Here is a 19,767-nt window from a genome sequence, read left to right on the forward strand (position 1 = left end):
GCTGTTAGTTCTGCTTCTTGTGCAGACTGTTTTGGTGGAAGTGGTTCTGCTTTGAGAGTTTCAGATTCTGACACAACTGCATACCCTGTATGGAAGTTACCTGTGTCATCTGCAAACCTACTACCGTCTATAAACAGCTCTAAATCTGGATTTTGAAGTGGTGTTTCGGATACATTGGGTAAGCCTGCCGTTTCTTGTAAAATGAGCTCTGTACAATCATGTGTGTCTGTAGGGAAAAAATTTGCGTGTGGATCAGTGTCCTTATTCCCCCCTTCAGACTCGAGAGGTAGCAGTGTTGCTAAATTAAGAGTCTGAAGCCTTGCAAATGTGATAGTAGAGGGGAGCAGCAAAGAACAATGTAGCCGCAAATGTCTGGCCATGGAAATGTGTTTTGGTTGGACCTGGTTTAATATCCCATAAACATCATGTGTAGTTTGAACTGTGAGTGGATGCTCTAGGACAATTTCTGATGCTTTGTCCAACAATAGTGAGACAGCAACAACTACACGTACACAGGTTGGCGCTGCTCTAGCTACGGGATCTAACCTTGCTGAAAGATATGCAATTGGTCTTTGTTTCCCTGCATGCTTCTGGGTAAGAACTCCTGTAGCATGAGAATCAACTTCTGCAGCCATAAGCTGAAATGGTTTGGTGTAGTCTGGTAGCCCTAACGCTGGAGCTGAAACAAGGGCATCTTTTAATTGTTGGAACGAAATCTGACCTTCTTTTGTCAACAAATAAGGTTCACTTTTTACACAGTCATACAGTGGTTGCATTAGTTGACTGGCATGTATAATCCATTGTCTACAATGAGACACTATTCCTAAAAATGCTCGTAGCTGTTTATGATTTCTAGGCTCATTCATCTGTCTTATTGCTTCAGTTCTTTGAGGTGTAAGATGCTTTTTACCTTGAGAAATGCAATGACCTAGAAAGACCACTTTGATCTGACAAACTTGTAGCTTTTGTCTATTCACTTTACACCCTTCTTTTTCTAGAAAACATAGTAAACTTACAGTGGACCTTTCTGCAGTTTCTAGATCTGGGCAGCAAAGTAGTATGTCATCCACATACTGTAAAATTACTACCTGTGGTTCAGGTTCAAACCTCTGAAGGACTGTTTGTAGGGCATTTGAATAAAGAGTAGGGGAGTGTATCATTCCCTGTGGAAGGCGTGTCCACGCCAACTGTTTGCCCTTAAATGTAAATGCAAACAAATGCCAACTATCTTGGTGTAAAGGAACCGAGAAAAATGCATTTGAAAGATCTATTACAGTAAACACTTGAGAACTGGCTGGTATCTGTGATAGTAACGTATGAGGATTGGGTACAACTGGGGTGATTGGATCTAGAACTTTGTTTATTTCTCTTAGATCATGTACCATACGATATTTGGGCATAGAACCCTTATCAAGAGTTCTCTTCTTGACTGGATACAGAGGAGTGTTAGCAGGTGATTGTATCTCTACCAAAACTCCTTTCTCTCTATATCCCTCTATCTGTTTTGTAATTGCTAATTCCTGCTGGGCACTCACAGGGTATTGTCTGAGCTGTGGGAGAACAGTTCCTGGTTGCACAGATAATTTTACAGGAGAAATATGCAATAATCCCACATCAGTGTCACCCTGTGCCCACAGTGTTTCTGGGATCATTGAGAGGTCTAGATCTGTAGTGTACTCTTTTTCTTCAGTATAATCCTCAAAAGCCTGAATTCTAACATATTGTTCTAATGATTCTGCATCATCAGGGATAGTCAGCATAACTGTGCCATCTTCCCTAAAATTGATGTTAGCTTCTAATTTCTTTAGGACATCAGTTCCTAACAGACATGTTGGGGCACCTCTGGCATACAAAAATCTGGATGCAAAACATTTAGGTCCTAATGAGACCTCTAGGGGCACAGTATATGGCAGTGTTCGAATTACCCCATCATAACCCTCAGCAAAAGTTGTTTGTTCTGAAATATCTTCCGGATTCGGAAGAAAATCTTGATTCAAAATTGAGGAAGTTGCACCTGTATCTATCAAAAATGGAATCTCTCTCCCCCCCACATTCACCTGTATCATAGGTCTTCTAGCTGGTAGGGAAGTTTGTAACACATCGAGTCAATCTGAATCTGGTATGGGACCATCTATGATGGTAGATTTCTGCTGGTTGTCCATTTGGGGAGGGTTATTTCTGGGAACAAATTTGCCTGACTTTATATCTGCCAACTTCTTCCTGCACTCTCTTTGGAAATGACCTGGCTTTTTACAGTAGTGGCAAGGAAAATTGTGTCTCACTCTTCCTCCTGTATTAGCTTGTGCTATTCTAACAGGCTTACGATTCTCTCTCATATCCATGGCTATTCCTAAACATCGTTGTTTCACAATATTTGGTTGTTCAATTGTTCTCCAATCTGGAGTAGAGGATTTAAATTTTTCTCTGATTTTCGGATCTAGCCCCTCTATTAATTGTTTTGTAAAAAGTCTCCTTACTGAAGCATCAGTCAAATCCAATCCTTCATCCCTAAAGCTATTTTCTAGTTCTTGACTATATTCTTCAATACTTTGCCCAAATTTCTGCATAATCACACCTGTAGACCCCCTTTCCCTCTGTTTTCCTCTCATGAAAATTATTAATGCCTCTGTGAACTGGGTACCTGATGCTTCTGTCTGTAAGGCACCCCCTTCTGCCACTGGTCTATTGGGCTGTAGGTGTGTCAATAATTCCTGAAAAAGTCCGGGGGACATTTTCATTCTACATAATTCTTCCCCGTCCGCCCAGACCCCAGCATGAGTCTGCATGATTTGTTGTATATACTGCGCAAACCTTATGGGGTATTGAGTGGGATCCGGTGCATTATGCAAGAGTGACATACCCTCAGCAGGGGACCAAGGAAAGTATTGTCTGGTCTGATGATATCTGGTGTTCATTACCCCGTCAGCACCAGGTTCCCTAAAGGGTCTTGGTACTACCCTAACAGGGGCAAGTACAGCGCCATATCTAGGTGTACCACAGGCTAGGCAATCATTTCTCCAATCTGGATTTTGTTGTCCACAGTGTGAACATTCCCATCCTCCTACCCCACCAAGATTGGGATACAAGGCTGGAAATTGTTTTCCTCCTTCTACTCTTCCAGATGGTACAAATGATTGGGCATTTGGATCTAGGTAAGAAGGTGGAATACATCCTTTCCTTCCTATAGACCATTTGAAAGTGTCTGGATCATATCTCCAATTTTCTTCTCTTGCTGTTTTTGAGACTTTTATCATGCAGTGCACAATATCTTCCCACCCATTGTCTTTGATAATTCCACCTCGTTCTTTACTCAGTTTTTCCCATTCTGTACTGAACATAAGTGCTTCTGAAATTCCCAATTTTTCTCTTACCCTCCTAATCTGCCTTCTGACTATCTTTCCACATCTTTCCTGTATGATATCTGCTGCTTCCACTTGTCCTAAGACGGTTTTTGTCTGTTTATTTCCCATTTTTCTCTTCAATATTAGCTATGTCTACCCTAGGTGACGTTTGGACAATCACTTACTCTGTGGTGATGTCTCGTTGCCTTCTCTCCTAGGGAGCTAAAATATTGAAAGGCTCGTCTGCTCCGTTTCTTCTAATATGCAGGACGTACTTAAGTGCTATTATGCACGCAAACAGACTCAGCAACACCATACAGATCACAAAACTTTCTGTGTCAGTTAGCATACTTGTCCCAGGCTCATGAAACCGCGTCCTGGGCTCATTCTATCAAACCTTATCCAGAAATGAAGGAGGTTAAGCACTTAATTGAGAATCAAGCATGGGCGGAGGTCTCCCAGAAGGACGCAACAACATGACCCAGTTAGGCTGACTTCCGTGTATAAGGCTTATACCCCAACTATTTCGGCTTATTTTTCTACGCACTTTTGCTCTTCTTTCACAACATACCACAACCTTCACACTGTTCACACACTGCCAGGGACAGGACTCATAAATCTATACAATATGGTAACCCGAGTTTTATAGGTATCTACTCACTACTAGACTAACCCAGCGTGACACGGCTCATAGAGATCTTTCGGATAATACAGGGCAGATAAAAGAGAACTAATAATGTCTCTTACCTGGCCAGGTTTTTCAGTTCATTTGCCGTCCATTATCCCAGATCTCCGTTGTCCGTATCCGCAGGTAAATCTCGAGCAAATACTCTCACCTCAGGTCCCTGTTCGGTGCGCCAAAGTAATGTTAAGTCCTTCTCAGTCCCTGGCTTACTAGAGGTAGGGATCCCATAGAAATGACACGCAGCACAAAAGGTTGTGTGATCATATACAGGGGAAACCCAGGAGCACGTCTGACTCACTGGGCTCTACCCCCTCCTTTTATATAGAAAAAAGTTAAACATTTTACAGACATGCGTACAAGCGCTCATATTTCACATCCTTATACAATAACAGCCTATACTAGAGATAAGGTTCAGCTTGGTATGTAGGTAAAAGGTTACACTATCAAGAAGGAATGCGTCCATAAAAGGAAATGTCAACTTTGCTTAAGTTTCTTGAAATAAGCCAGATGTCTCAGGAGAAAGACACAATGGATTCTTTCAGTCTGATCTCCACAGGAAGGTTCCGCTTTTTCTTTCCAGGTTCGCGATCCTCTTGTTGTGGATACCGATTCTTTGGCCATTCCTGGGTCGCAGTTGGTACTTCCCTATCTGTTTCCTCCCTTTCCTTTCCTTTTCTTCCCAGGCTGTTGAAGATCAATGCGGAAGGGGTGCCTGTCATTCTGGTCCGCACCAGATTGGCCCAGAAGGTTCTGGTTCGCTGAGATCGCCAATCTCCTCGCGGACTCCCACTGGAGGCCCCCAGACAGGCCAGATCTTCGGTACCTAGGACCGATCTGCCACAGAGTTCTTGGTTGCTCAATTTAACAGCTTTGCTGTTGGAACCTTCCATTTCAGCCGTTTCCTCAAGGCGAGACTTGATGCTGGCCTTGCCCTTAGTTCTCTAAAGGGTCAGGTAGCAACCCTTTCCATTCTCTTTCTGAAGTTCCTTTCAGAAGTCCTCAGTTACTGGCTATCACGGTACAAAGATTTATATCCGTCCCGTTCTCAGATCAAAACTTTTCTTCAAGGAGTGGCGCATGCGGCTCTCCCGTACCAGACTCCCGTGGATCCCTGGGACCTCAATCTTGTTCTGGAGGCTCAGTGGGGTTCCCCCCTTGATCCTCCACAGGAGGCCTCACAGTCTGTTCTGTCCCGCAAGGTGGTGTTTCTGGTGACCATCACCTCCATTAGGCGCGCCTCGGAGTTGGTGGCTCTCCCCTGTCGCCCCATTTCTTGGTTCTTCACCTGGATAAGGTAGTTTTACGGCCTTCGTCGCCTTTTCTTCCCAGGGTGGTGTCCTCCTTTTACTTGAATAAGATCGTCCTTCCCACCTTTTGTCCTGCTCTGACCTATTCTCTGGGGCGTTCGCTGAACAGGCTAGACCTGGTCAGGGCGGTGAGGATCTATTTGTCTAGGACCGCCTTCTTAGGAAGATGGACTGTCTATTTGTCATTCCAGACGGTACTCCAAGAGGCCTGCTGGCCTCCAAGGTTAAGATGGTTCTCTGGATCAGACTTGCTATTCTGGAGGCTTACCGGGTCAAGAACAGAGTGACTCCTCCTGGGATTAAGATTCACTCTGCCCCGGGCTGTGGGCGCCTCCTGGGCGGTACACCATGGGGCATCCGCCCTACAACTTTGCTAGGCGGCAACCTGGTGTTCCATTCACTCATTTGCCTAATGTTATAAGCTCCATACCTACGCTTCGGCAGTTACCAGCCTAGGCAGAAGGATCTTGCAGGCGGCAGTGATGAGTCCTGCGACCTGAATGGAGTTTTTCTGCTGTTCCCACCCCAGGGACTGCTTTGGGATGTCCCATGGTTCCTGGGTCCCCCAATGAGAGGCGATAGAGAAAACAAGATTTTTGGTTGCTTACCGTAAAATCTGTTTCTCGGAGCCTTCATTGGGGGACACAGCACCCTCCCAAGTTGAACAGCTCTGTTTTATTGTGTTATATTGTAAGTTTGAGTTTTCTATCTTTTTACATGTTGCTTCTCCTACTACTTTCTCACGAACTGAATATCCTACTTCCTGTCGGTAGGGTGTATACTGCAGAGGAGGAGCTAACTTTTTTTATTTGCATAGTGTCTGCCTCCTAGTGGCAGCAGCATACACCCATGGTTCCTGTGTCCCCCAATGAAGGCTCCGAGAAACAGATTTTACGGTAAGCAACCAAAAATCTTGTTTTTATTTTAATTCTTTTTTTTTTTTTAACAGGGATATGATGCCCACATTACTTTGTACTGCGTGGGCTGTGCAATGTACTGCGTGGGCTGTGCAATGTACTGCGTGGGCTGTGCAATGTACTGCGTGGGCTGTGCAATGTACTGCGTGGGCTGTGCAATGTACTGCGTGGGCTGTGCAATGTACTGCGTGGGCTGTGCAATGTACTGCGTGGGCTGTGCAATGTACTGCGTGGGCTGTGCAATGTACTGCGTGGGCTGTGCAATGTACTGCGTGGGCTGTGCAATGTACTGCGTGGGCTGTGCAATGTACTGCGTGGGCTGTGCAATGTACTGCGTGGGCTGTGTTATATGCTACGTGGGCTGTTATAAACTACGTGGCTGTGTTATATGTTATGTGGGCTGTTATACACTCCGTGGGCTGTGCTATAAACTACGTGGCTGTGCTATATACTCGTTGGCTGTGCTATATACTCGTTGGCTGTGCTATATACTCGTTGGCTGTGCTATATACTCGTTGGCTGTTCTATATACTCCGTGGGCTGTTATATACTACGTGGCTGTGCTATATACTACGTGGCCGGCTGCGAACAATCAGTGACAGGCGCAGTCCACCCGCGAATTGGCGCAGGATTTGAACCACGCTTCGCTAATTGGTTGCGGCCGGCCGAATGCTGTGTATTCAATGTATTATTCTAAAATCTTCATAAATAAACTACATACATATTCTAGAATACCCGATGCGTTAGAATCGGGCTACCATCTAGTATATGTATATCATCCCTAGCATATATACAATGAGATCCTTAATGCAGAAACACATCACTAATGTCAATGAAATGCATGGCTCACATGTTCTAACCCAAAGTCTGGGGTGCCCAACTGGCAAAGCAATGGCCTGTAAAGTTATGAAGGCCTCACTAGTCCAAGAGAAGGTGAACAAATGCACCTGAATATAAGGAAGAAAAGGTGAACAAAGAACAAATACACTTAGATACAAAAAAAATCCTAAATACTTCTCTATAATACAGATGAACTTGGATAGTGGTGCCAAAGAAGGAGTCACATCAAGAGGGCAGAGGGAATATTTTGTATTTATTTGGGTGATTCTCGTGTTCGTGGTCTGTTGTCTTTCTTGATCATTTATATACTTGTGCTTCTACAGACCTCGAGTGTATCCCCTTACTTATTGGTGCCCTCCCATTTTTATTGTAGCTTAAGGCTTGTACATCTTCGTATGTGTTTTTTAAAGCTATAACCATTAGGTATATAACTATACAATTACATGTGTATTTAGGTATAGAACTATACAATCACATTTATTAGGTAAACAAGTATACACTTCTATGTTTATTCTAGAAATGGTTTAAAGATCACAACCCCAGAGGAACAACTCACCTTGGTTGCTTCATCGCCGCAAGAAAAGGTATGTGTATTTGCTACACACCTTGATTATCTTTATCAATATCAGAGGAAACCTGTTTGTGATCTTGATAATTCTGCAATAAAAAAGCTAATGTTACTTTAGAAGCTCCAAAAATAGATGTACCATACATTTTTTCTTTTAAATCTGGTGTTTTTTAATTAAGATTTTCCAAAAATAAAAACATTACAAACAAGGTCTCATACACCTCCCATTCCAAACCCCTCCCCCCAACAAAGTGTAATAAGGTAAGTTAGGTACAATAGTAAATGTCACAGTACACAAAGAAGAATTTTACACTGAAACATGAATGATCTTCTCTTTGCTGGTAAAAAATAATAATAATAAAAAATATATATATATATATATATATATATATATATATATATATATATATATATATATATATATATATATATATATATATATATATATTTACTGCAAATTATCGAAGAATTTATGTAAAAATTCCATTCTTGAAAAACCGTATAGTTGTAGTTTTTTTTTGCGTGTTATTGCAGACCAAGTGGCTTCGAGCAATAAGTCAGGCAGTGGACCAGGCTCTGCGAGGGGTGTATGAGCCTTCACCTACCACTAGCGGAAGCATAAGACAAGATCCTCCTCTATCACGCAGCGCCAAATACACCTACTACAAGGATGCACGACTGAAGGATGCAACATATGAGGGCCGCTGGATAAGTGGGAAGCCACATGGCAGGTATATCTGTGGGTCATACGAGTGGCACTTGCACAGAGTTTGTATGTGCACAACATACTTGAATTGTTGCACACAACAATATAATAATGGGCTTTCTATGGTCTGAAGAGAGATTTTTATAGAGAACACCTCTGGGTGAAGATAGGCGATAATATTGGAATTTACTAGGCACATGCTGCCAGTTTCAACAATATTACGTCTTGTCTGTGGCTTCCACCACTCATGTTGCCATCAGTGGGACTGTTGGAAACCATTGTTCAATAGAAACTCTGCAGAAAAGCAGCTGGCCAAGCCTGGGCCACTTTCGTGATACATATTTCCTTGCATTTATATTTGACAAATGTGGCTTTCCCTGATTTGAATAATGAAGATGTTCCAGTTTGCAGCAATGAGAAAACAATGACATGATGGGTTATAGCCACAGGTAACTGATAACCACTTTTGCTATTTTCCAGAGGTGTATTGAGCTGGCCAGATGGAAGAATATACACTGGAGATTTTCGCAATGGCTTGGAAGATGGGTAAGTCACGTTACTAGAACACTGAGTATAGTGCTGATATTTGCTTATATTAGTTTTTGGGACATTTGCCAACATAAAAGTATTACTTAATCTCTAAGAGAAGAAGATTTAAATAACCACAATAATTGACATTTACAATATAGGTAATGGCATTGACCATAATATGCTTTCTGTACTCACAGGTATGGAGAGTATATATTACCCAACAAAGCCTTTAAAAAGAATGATCGCTATCTCGGCAATTGGAAGGACGGCAAAATGTGTGGTCAGGGCACCTTCTGGTAATATCCAATGTAGTTACCAAAATGTTTCTGCGTTTTCATCCTCAAGCATTGTCACAATGATTTGATGGTTCAAGTTATTTTAGAAAGCAATACTTTGTATCACAGGTATGCAAATGGAGAAGTATATGAAGGTTGCTTTCAGGATAATAATCGGCATGGGCACGGGCTTCTTCGGAGTGGCAAATTGACCTCCTCATCTCCTAGTATGTTTATTGGACAGTGGGTAATTGATAAGAAGACTGGTTATGGGGTCTTTGATGATATCACAAGGTAATTTACCGTATTCTATTTGATGCAGATTTTAATTTAGAATATAATCATTCACATTTTTTATTCTGTTCAGTATGTATTAATTGGTGATTAACCTGATGACTAAAATTGCCCTTAGACCTTAGACTCCATTCTCATTAGCAAGATTTAAAAATTGCTAATAGATATTTCCCAGAGATGAGCAGTGTTAGAGAGATGCCTTACAGTCATCCAACCCTTTCCTCCGCCATATTCTGTGCAGCAGTATCTACATTTACTAAACCCAGATATGCTTGTTGAAATTGACAACTGGGTGTTACGTGTGTTTGTTTACACAAGGCAGGGCACAGTAGTTTGCCTGTCAGGCTTACTTTGACAGGTATACAACATACGGCTGTACAACATTGCAATGTATTACACCAGTGGTCAAAGAATCAAGTGTTCATGTTTCCTTCAGGATATGCATGTCAAACTCCACCATATGTCATCTAGAGCCGACCCCCCCCCCCCCCGGTAGACAGTGCATGCTGAGGGTATGTGCACACGATGCGGAAAACGCTGCAGATCCGCAGCAGTTTCCCATGAGTTTACATTACAATGTAAACCTATGGGACACAAAAAACGCTGTGCACATGCTGCGGAAAAAACGCGCGTAAACGCAGCGGTTTACATTCCGCAGCATGTCACTTCTTTCTGCAGATTCCGCAGCGGTTTTACAGCTGCTCCTATAGAAAACCGCAGTTGTAAAACCGCAGAGAAATCTGCAGAAAAACAGCGGTAAATCCCCGATAAATCTGCAGCAAAAACGCAGCGTTTTTGCCTTGCAGATTTATCAAATCCGCTCCGGAAAAATCCGCAGTGGACCATTATACGTGTGCACATAGCCTAATACTACAAACTCCTCCTTTCTGCTCCGGCACACTCCCTGGTTACTACAAGCGCACTCACCAACAATGACTGACTTCTGACCGCAATTCACCTGAGCCGGAAGTTCCCTCCTCTTCTCCCAACATCAGTGCTCGCACCCCTTGTGCGCTCCCATGCATCTCAGTGAACATAGCGCCTACTAACCTCTATCTCCTCCACAAGCTGGACACAAGTCTATTGAGCCGCTGATCTCATGCAATGATTTAATATAGTTTTAAAAAAAACGTGAATAAACCAAATTAAAAAAAGTATATAAAATATATAATTTTATTAAGTCATAATATTAAAATATAAGACGATAAAAATACATAAAGGATGGAGGGAAACCAAACAACAAAATATACGGAAACCACTGCACAAAGATGTTAGTAATGGGTATAATTATTTTTATTATTATTGTACATTTTTATAGCGCCATTTATTCCATGGCGCTTTACATGTGAAAAGGGGCCAAATATAGACAAATACAACTAAACATGAGCAAAAAACAAGGCACACAGGTACATAAGGAGGGAGGACCCTGCCCGCAAGGGCTCAGTCTGCAGGGATAATGCCTAAATAACATAGTAGTTCTTAATAGACTTCCATACAATATTTAATATTATGACTTAACAAAAGTATATATTTTATATACCTTTTTTATTTGGTTTATTCACTGTTTTGGAGGAGGTATAGCAATTGTGGTCTAGTAAATATCCATACTAATGTTGCAATTTATTGGTGAGCTTGTCTCACCTTGGTTGTTTTACAATTTTAATAAACCACAAATGGAGATGAATGACCTTGGAAGAGTATAAAAAAGGCCTAAAGGGGCAAAGCTCCACTAGAAATGACCCCTCTCTATCATATCAATAAACCTTAAGCTTTAATGTACTACATAAAAATAATTATTTTATGGGTAATGAGTTAAAATTATGATAATTTGCCAAAAATAGATTAGATTATACATATATATCGAATAATCCAATTTACTTTTGGCAAATTAGGATTGTCATTTTCCTTTTTCTATAGGGTGATGCATTATTTTATTATAGTACATATAGTAATATAGTATAGTACACACCAACAGATATAGTCCGTGTACCAAACACAAATCAGGACTATAAGGTCATGGGTTCCTTTTCTTGTACATCCTCCAACGTGGTGTACATGATACAATGCACGAGGTGCCCTGGAAGAATCTATATTGGGGAAACTATGCAAAGACTACAAACTAGGATGAATCTACACAGACATACAATCAGGAATGAAATGGACACACCGGTGGGAAAACATTTCTGTGAACCTGGACACAGTATGACAGACTTAAAAGTCTTAATACTAAAAGGTAATTTTAAGGACCACGGGGAAAGAAAAATTTGGGAATACAAACTAATGAATATGTTTAATTCGTTGACACTAGGACTCAATTTAACACCTGGATTTATGAGTCATTACATGGATACAATTCACACCTCTACCAGAAGGACTCCAGATAACTAAGGGTACTGTCACACTCTGCAACTTTCCAATGATCACGACCAGCGATACGACCTGGCCGTGATCGTTGGAAAGTCGTTGTGTGGTCGCTGGAGAGCTATCACACAGACCGCTCTCCAGCGACCAACGATGCCGAAGTCCCGGGTAACCAGGGTAAACATCGGGTTACTAAGCGCAGGGCCGCGCTTAGTAACCCGATGTTTACCGTGGTTACCAGCGTAAAAGTAAAAAAAAACAAACAGTACATACTCACATTCCGGTGTCCTTCAGGTCCCTTGCAGTCTGCTTCCTGCTCTGACTGAGTGCCGCCGTAAAGTGAAAGCAGATCACAGCGGTGACGTCACCGCTGTGATCTGCTCTTACTTTCCGGCCGGCAGTCAGTCAGAGCGGGAAGCAGACGGCAAGGGACCTGAAGGACACCGGAATGTGAGTATGTACTGTTTGTTTTTTTTTACTTTTACGCTGGTAACCACGGTAAACATCGGGTTACTAAGCGCGGCCCTGCGCTTAGTAACCCGATGTTTACCCTGGTTACAAGCAAACGCATCGCTGGATCGCTGTCACACACAACGATCCAGCGATGACAGCGTGAGATCCAGCGACGAAATAAAGTTCCAAACGATCTGCTACGACGTACGATTCTCAGCAGGGTCCCTGATCGCCGCTGCGTGTCAGACACTGCGATATCGTATGGATATTGCTGGAACGTCACGGATCGTACCGTCGTAGCGACAAAAGTGCCACTGTGTGACAGTACCCTAAGAACATTTTTCCCACTGCCTCTCCCTTTGTAAGAAAATGCCTAATTGGATTACCATGGCTTATCTATGGACTCATCACACTTCCCACCCCCTAAGGCCATGTGCACACGTTCAGGATTTTTCGCGTTTTTTTCGCGTTTTTTCGCTATAAAAACGCGAAAAAAAACCGCTAACATATGCCTCCTATTTACAGGGTATTCCACATTTTTTGCAAATGTTGCATTTTTTTCCGCGAAAAAATCACATCGCGGAAAAAAAAAAGCAACATGTTAATTAAATTGCGGAATTGCGGGGATTCCGCACACCTAGGAGTGCATTGATCTGCTTACTTCCTGCACGGGGCTGTGCACACCATGCGGGAAGTAAGCAGATTATGTGCGGTTGGTACCCAGGGTGGAGGAGAGGAGACTCTCCTCCACGGACTGGGCACCATATAATTGGTAAAAAAAAAAAAGAATTAAAATAAAAAATAGTGATATACTCACCCTCTGATGGTCCCAGGAGTGTTCCCGCCTCTCCGGTGCATGCTGCCGCTTCGGTTCCTATAGCTGGTGTGCGGTGAAGGACCTGCGATGACGTCGCGGTCTTGTGATTGGTCGCGTGACCGCTCACGCGACCAATCACAAGCCGTGACGTCATCCAAGGTCGTTCACACACAAACCATCTATAGGAACGGACGCCGCCGAGGAGATCGTCTGTCTGCAGGTGAGTATAACCTTTATTTTTATTTTTTTTATTATTTTTAAACATTCTATCTTTTACTATTGATGCTGCATAGGCAGCATCTATAGTAAAAAGTTGGTCACACTTGTCAAACACTATGTTTGACAAGTTTGACCAACCTGTCAATCAGTTTTCCAAGCGATGCTACAGATCGCTTGGAAAACTTTAGCATTCTGCAAGCTAATTACGCTTGCAGAATGCTAAAAAAAACGCAAAAAAAAAACCGCAAAAACAAATGCGAATTTCTTGCAGAAAATTTCCGGTTTTCTTCAGGAAATTTCTGCAAGAAATCCGGACTTGTGCACATACCCTAACAAATGTCCTCCTGTAATATTCTTTAAATGTTGTGCTTTTTTCTTATTAATCTATTTGTAATCTTGCCTGAAGAAGGAGCCTCTGTGCTCTGAAAGCTTGCAAACATATTATTTTCTGGTTAGCCAATAAAGGTATCACTCCTAGAATACCGTACTTCTGTCATCATAGGGCAGAAAAGTATTCACATCAATATAGTACACTAAAAGCTAAGTTTTAGTTATCTGCTAGAGAGGGGTAATTTCTATTGGGGCTTAGCCCTATTTAGTCCTTTTTGGATCATGCCGTGATTTATTTTATTGATCTATTTCATGTATTCTCCTATTTGGTTTTTTTTGTACATTGTTATCCTTTCCCTAACTATTGTGATCTTAACTAGTGATGAGCGAGGATACTCGTTGCTCGGGTGGTCTCCGAGTATTTTGGCGTGCTCGGAGATTTAGTTTTTGTTGACACAGCTGCATGATTTACGGCTGCTGGACAGTCTGAGTACATGTGGGGGTTGCCTGGTTGCTAGGGAATCACCACATGTATTCAGGCTGTCTAGCAGCCGTAAATCATGCAGCTATGTCAACAAAAACTAAATCTCCGATCACGCCGAAATACTTGGAGATCACCCGAGCGTGCTTGGGAAAACCCGACCAACGAGTATACTTGCTCATCACTAATCTTAACCTTTTTGTTCACTTCCTAAAGAATGAAAACAAAATGTATACATTTGACATTTCCATCATTGCAGCCACCCTCAGAGCAACCTTAGGGTATGTGCACACGTCAGGATTTCTTGCAGAAATTTCCTGAAGAAAACCGGAAATTTTCTGCAAGAAATCCGCATTTTTTTTTTTTTGCGTTTTTTTTTCCCGGTTTTTTCGCGTTTTTTTTTAGCATTTTGCAAGCAAAATTAGCTTGCAGAATGCTAAAGTTTTCCAAGCGATCTGTATCTGACAGGTTGGTCACACTTGTCAAGCATAGTGTTTGACAAGTGTGACCAACTTTATACTATAGATGCTGCTTATGCAGCATCTATAGTAAAAGATAGAATGTTTAAAAATAATTAAAAAAATGGTTATACTCACCTGCAGACAGCCTATTGTGCAGGACCTTCCATGACGTCGCGGTCACGTGAGTGGTCACATGACCGGTCTCGCGACCAATCACAAGACAGCGACGTCATCGCAGGTCCTTCACCGCACACCAGCTATAGGAACCGAAGCGGCAGCATGCAGCGGAGAGGCGGGAAGACTCCGGAGGCCATCGAAGGTGAGTATATCACTATTTTTTTATTTTAATTCTTTTTTTTTTTTGACCAATTATATGATGCCCAGTCCGTGGAGGAGTCTCCTCTCCTCCACCCTGGGTACCAACCGCACATAATCTGCTTACTTCCCGCATGGTGTGCACAGCCCCGTGCGGGAAGTAAGCAGATCAATGCACTCCTAGGTGTGCGGAATCCCCGCAATTCCGCATTTTTAATGAACATGTTGCTTTTTTTTCCGCAATGCGATTTTTTTCGCGGAAAAAAATGCAACATTTGCACAAAAAATGTGGAATACACTGTAAATAATAGGAGGCATATGTTAGCGTTTTTTTGCATTTTTATCACGTTTTTATAGCGGAAAAAAAAGCGGAAAAAACGCAAAAAATACTGAACGTGTGTACATGGCCTTAATGTGTCATTCATACCTTACGTAAGCTGGGCAAAAATGCTGGGGGCCCTCAGTAGGGTGGGATGAGAAAAATTAAAGTGCTTCTCTTTATTGTTCCTGCTGAACACATACATGGTGCTGTGTCTCCATACTTTAGTAATAATTACTTGCTCTTTTTTCCAGAGGAGAAAAATATATGGGGCACTGGCAAGATGACCTACGGCAAGGCATCGGACTTGTGGTGACTCAGTTTGGTTTATACTATGAAGGAGCTTTTAGTCTGAATAAGATGATGGTGAGTTAATACTGTATGTAAATGTGTCCTAACCACAAACCATTACCTGGAAAGCAGTCAGATGACACAGATCTGTCGTCTTTTCCTTGGAGCTGTGGACTGGGGTGTATAAACTTAACCGCTACTTATGGTTTTCTCTATTCTGTTCTGAATAGTAAAGTTTGTTATGCTCATAGTATGTATGTATGTATGAAATGAAGAGAAGCTTGCACAGTCATACGTTGTGTCAAGTCAAGGTTGTTTTGGTTTTTTTACCGTAAATTTTTATGGAAGGATGTTCATACTTCACAGAAAAAAAGGATTATGGTTAGAATATTATTCAGAAATTCTAAGTTTTAACAGTTTGAGAAGAGGGGAAGACATACAAGACTTGCGCTAGACAAAGGGGGGAAAGGATAAAAACAGGTATTGGAAGAAAGAAATGAGGATATGAATGAATAGGTCAAAAGAGACGACTCTCCGATATTCAGGGGTATCCAGAAAGTGTCCAAAGGGGACCAGATGAGATTAAATCTCTCAACCCAATTTTCATTCAAAGCAGTGTGATATTCATAATAGGGCACATCTCCAACACAAGGGAGAAATAGATGAGTCTAGCTTATGTAGAAACTCTGGAGTGTGATATCAGAAGTGGAGGATCTTGTGTTGGTTTTCTTTGTAGGTGATACAAGAAGCCGTAATAGCTGCTCTTGCCCAGGCAAGTCTCCAATCAACATCACTTGGAGTTTTACCCAAATAATTCTCCCATCTGGACATATATAGAAGTCTAACCAGAGAATAATCATCAGGGTTTTGTAAAATATTAAATATGTCAGATATTAAACCTTTTGTTGAGGGGCTATTTCTTCAGTCGTTCAAAGGGCGTTAGAATAGAAGCCTGCAAGCTGTGAAACAGGGATGAGGCAAAATGCCTAATCTTAATGTATGGAAAGAACTAAAGGTTTTGTGTTTTGTTTTGTTTTTGTTTATTTTATTTTTTTTTGTTATTAGCGGATTTCCTATTTATAGAATTCTGGCTCACTTATATATGCCGCTTTTATTGATGTGTGTTTTAGGGAACTGGCGTTCTTCTCTCTGAAGATGACACCGTTTATGAAGGAGAGTTTTCAGATGACTGGACGCTGAATGGCAAGGTGACATTTATTTTGTCTAGTGACTAGTCGTCATATATTGCTATAAATTACTAACCGTTTTATTTTTGTTTTTAAAGGGAGTTCTGAGAATGTCCAATGGTGACTGCATTGAGGGTGTTTTCAGTGGTGAATGGGGATCTGGTATCAAAGTCAATGGCACCTACATAAAACCAAGCTTATACGAAGGGGAGAAGGAAGACGCCAAGTCACTGTGAGTCCCAATATTTGGAGTAGTTTTCTTTACTTCTGGTGCTTACTTTTTTATTATAGCATAATATGCTCTGAATAATTTTAACTCCTTATCCTCTCAAAAAATATTCTTATCCATACTACTTGATTTGGCTACATTTATCCTACTCTCCAGGGAGTTCTGGTTGGTTAAAACAATAACATAACTTTGTTTCTGACATCTATTTTAGATTATCTTATTTACTTTAGACTGGGTCTAAATCGGAAGGGCCACATTTCAGTAAGCCGGAGTTAAATGTTAGATCAGTTTTCTAATCACTCATACCAGTATTTAATTTTCATACAGCAAGCTGGGCTGTCTTTCCGTGCCCGCTGATGACAAGTGGAAGGCCATCTTTGAGGAGTGCTGGAGGCAACTTGGTTGTGAAGCACCAGGCCAAGGAGAACTTCAGAAGGCCTGGGACAACATTGCTGTGGCCATTACAACAAAAAGGCGTCAACGACAAGACAGGTTTTGTTTTTCTTATTATTCTACATGGTGCCATTCTTCTGCTATTCCCACTTAGTAAAGGATTTATGAATTGAGCACTAGACCCTTTTTAGTAGGGGTTGTCCTTCCCTAATCTGATGACGTCAGTATTCTTTACAGAAAACCTTTCACCTATTTTAGCATTTTGAACTGACCACATTGAATAATGGCTGCAGAGCTGCATACAATGCTTTTTTTTATTTCTCATATTCTTTGCATGGATATTTGCTAGTAAAGTTTATTTTCCACTATAGCCAAGAGCTCTTTAGTGTACATTCTTCACTGGGGTATTTACTTTTTCCCATGCATAACGCTAACTAATTATAAGCAGGCGATGTCATGCAAGAAAAAGATAAAAATGCTCCAATGGAAATTCAGAACGGCATTCTGTGATGGGATAAGACATGTAATGACTCGCTGCTCTTCCTCTCTTCACCACTTCACACAGATCTCACTGCCAGCATGTATTGTGATTACGAGGGGTGGAGAGCAGAACAAACATTGCATTTGTCACAGGCATCAGGGAATTCTGCTCTGATAGGTGGCACAGATCTAGAGTGATGTACGAGCCACCCTGCAGCTCTTATCTCACAGCACTGTCAGCTCATGCTTGACTAACAGCTCCTTTGCCTGAAGTCATACAGTATACAGGCGGTCAGGCAGTAGGAGGCTGGAACAGAGCTGGAGTAACAGAAGTGTCACATTTACTAATAGTCCCTCAGCCTCATTTGAATATCAATTAAAATACTGATTTCTCCGTAACAGAGGAACTGACTGACGATGTAAAGGTATTGCTGAACTTGTCTGCAAATGATCTATATGCACATACACATCGTTTTGGGGGGAATCCTGCTCACTGATTCCCTTTAATAACTCTTGCAAGCCCTCTGAACATTATGTAGAGACAAATTTGTCAGGGGCTGACCAAAAAAATGCTTTGTATCCCAACTACATGCTGTGATGATCCATTTTTTTCTTATAAAGGTTAAAAAAATAGGTACTGTGAGGAAATATTTACCCTTACTGTGACAGAGAAAAATGAGACTTATGGAATTAAAAAGCATTCATATATTAAGGGGTCGGTTGCATGTATGTATCTTTGTAGACTATATTGCTAGTATGTTGACTTGGTGTAAACTCTGTTACAGTCCAGAGCCGTTAAGTCGATCACATACACAAATGCTGGAGAGTTTGGAGCGAATTCCACAGCACAGTGGCAATTTCACCATGGAGAAATATGAGAAGATAAAGTCCTATTTAATAAATGTAAGATAACTTGTATTCATTACTGTTAATGGTTGTGTTTGGAGGGTTTTGATCTGTCCTGTACATAAGTAAGTCCTATCCAGCATACATTCAATGAATTATAGGGCAATATTATAGGATAAAGAGGTCAGCAGGCGAAAGAGAGAACATACATGTTGTCCAGCCAGAGGAGAAGGCGAACATGAAGGAGCCCAGATGTGACAGCTAGAAATGTTACTATAAGTAGTGGTTAGCACTGCAGTCTTGCAGCACTGGAGTCCTGGGCTCAAATCCCACCAAGGACAACGTCTGCAAGGAGTCTGTATGTTCTCCCCGTGTTTGCGTGAGTTTCCTCCGGGTTCTCTGGTTTCCTCCCACATTCCAAAGACAGTGATGGGGAATTTAGATTGTGAGCCCCATCGGGGACAGCGATGATAATGTGTGCAAACTGTAAAGCGCAGCGGAATTTGCTAGCACTATATAAAAATAAGATTATTAAGATTAAAAAATTAATCAATGATTTGGCTGCATAGTAAAATAACTACTTGTTTCTTTACCATTGTGATATATTTTTATAAAAGTGCTGAATGTTACTAAAGGTAACGACTGTATCTAGTCTTTCCCATTCTTCATCTTGCATGCCTATTCCCAGGCTTGTGAAACCCCAATGCATCAGCTAGGCCGGCTCGTGGAAACGTTGGTGGCGGTGTACCGGATGACCTACGTAGGAGTCGGTGCCAACCGAAGACTTTTACAGGATGCTGTGAGAGAGATTAAGTCATACCTGAAACGGATATTCCAGCTGGTGAGGTACAGCATCAATTTCATATATTTGACAATTATGGATTTCAAATCTGACACAAAACTTGAACACCATGTGAACTTATCGTAATTTTTTTTCTTTTGGCACATAATGATAATTAAAACAAATGCCAGTTTAAAAAGCATTGACTCTTTTTATAGATATTGTGGATTCCAGCTAGGGCTGGGCAATTTTATAGACTATTTTTGATTTTAAGGTTTTGATTTTATTTTTGTTTTGCTAAACGTAATCCAGAATTGTTTTAAACAAAACTTTCCTGGAT

General features: G+C 41.5%; 1 protein-coding gene across 4 annotated transcripts in view; it reads left to right on the forward strand.

Annotated features, from left to right (window-relative positions):
- ALS2 (alsin Rho guanine nucleotide exchange factor ALS2) overlaps positions 1-19,767 on the forward strand; it is a 134,539-nt gene that overhangs the window by 97,381 nt on the left and 17,391 nt on the right. For all 4 annotated transcript variants that reach the window (XM_077272105.1, XM_077272102.1, XM_077272103.1 and 1 more), the window contains exons 17-27: positions 7,608-7,674; positions 8,193-8,389; positions 8,845-8,910; positions 9,093-9,191; positions 9,300-9,464; positions 15,475-15,586; positions 16,642-16,719; positions 16,797-16,930; positions 17,255-17,419; positions 18,586-18,703; positions 19,335-19,492. In XM_077272105.1, the coding sequence (XP_077128220.1) occupies positions 7,608-7,674; positions 8,193-8,389; positions 8,845-8,910; positions 9,093-9,191; positions 9,300-9,464; positions 15,475-15,586; positions 16,642-16,719; positions 16,797-16,930; positions 17,255-17,419; positions 18,586-18,703; positions 19,335-19,492 (1,359 nt within the window). The remainder of the gene's footprint in view (positions 1-7,607; positions 7,675-8,192; positions 8,390-8,844; positions 8,911-9,092; positions 9,192-9,299; positions 9,465-15,474; positions 15,587-16,641; positions 16,720-16,796; positions 16,931-17,254; positions 17,420-18,585; positions 18,704-19,334; positions 19,493-19,767) is intronic.

This window comes from Ranitomeya variabilis, chromosome 7 (genome assembly GCF_051348905.1).
Source record: "Ranitomeya variabilis isolate aRanVar5 chromosome 7, aRanVar5.hap1, whole genome shotgun sequence".
NCBI lineage: Eukaryota > Metazoa > Chordata > Amphibia > Anura > Dendrobatidae > Ranitomeya > Ranitomeya variabilis.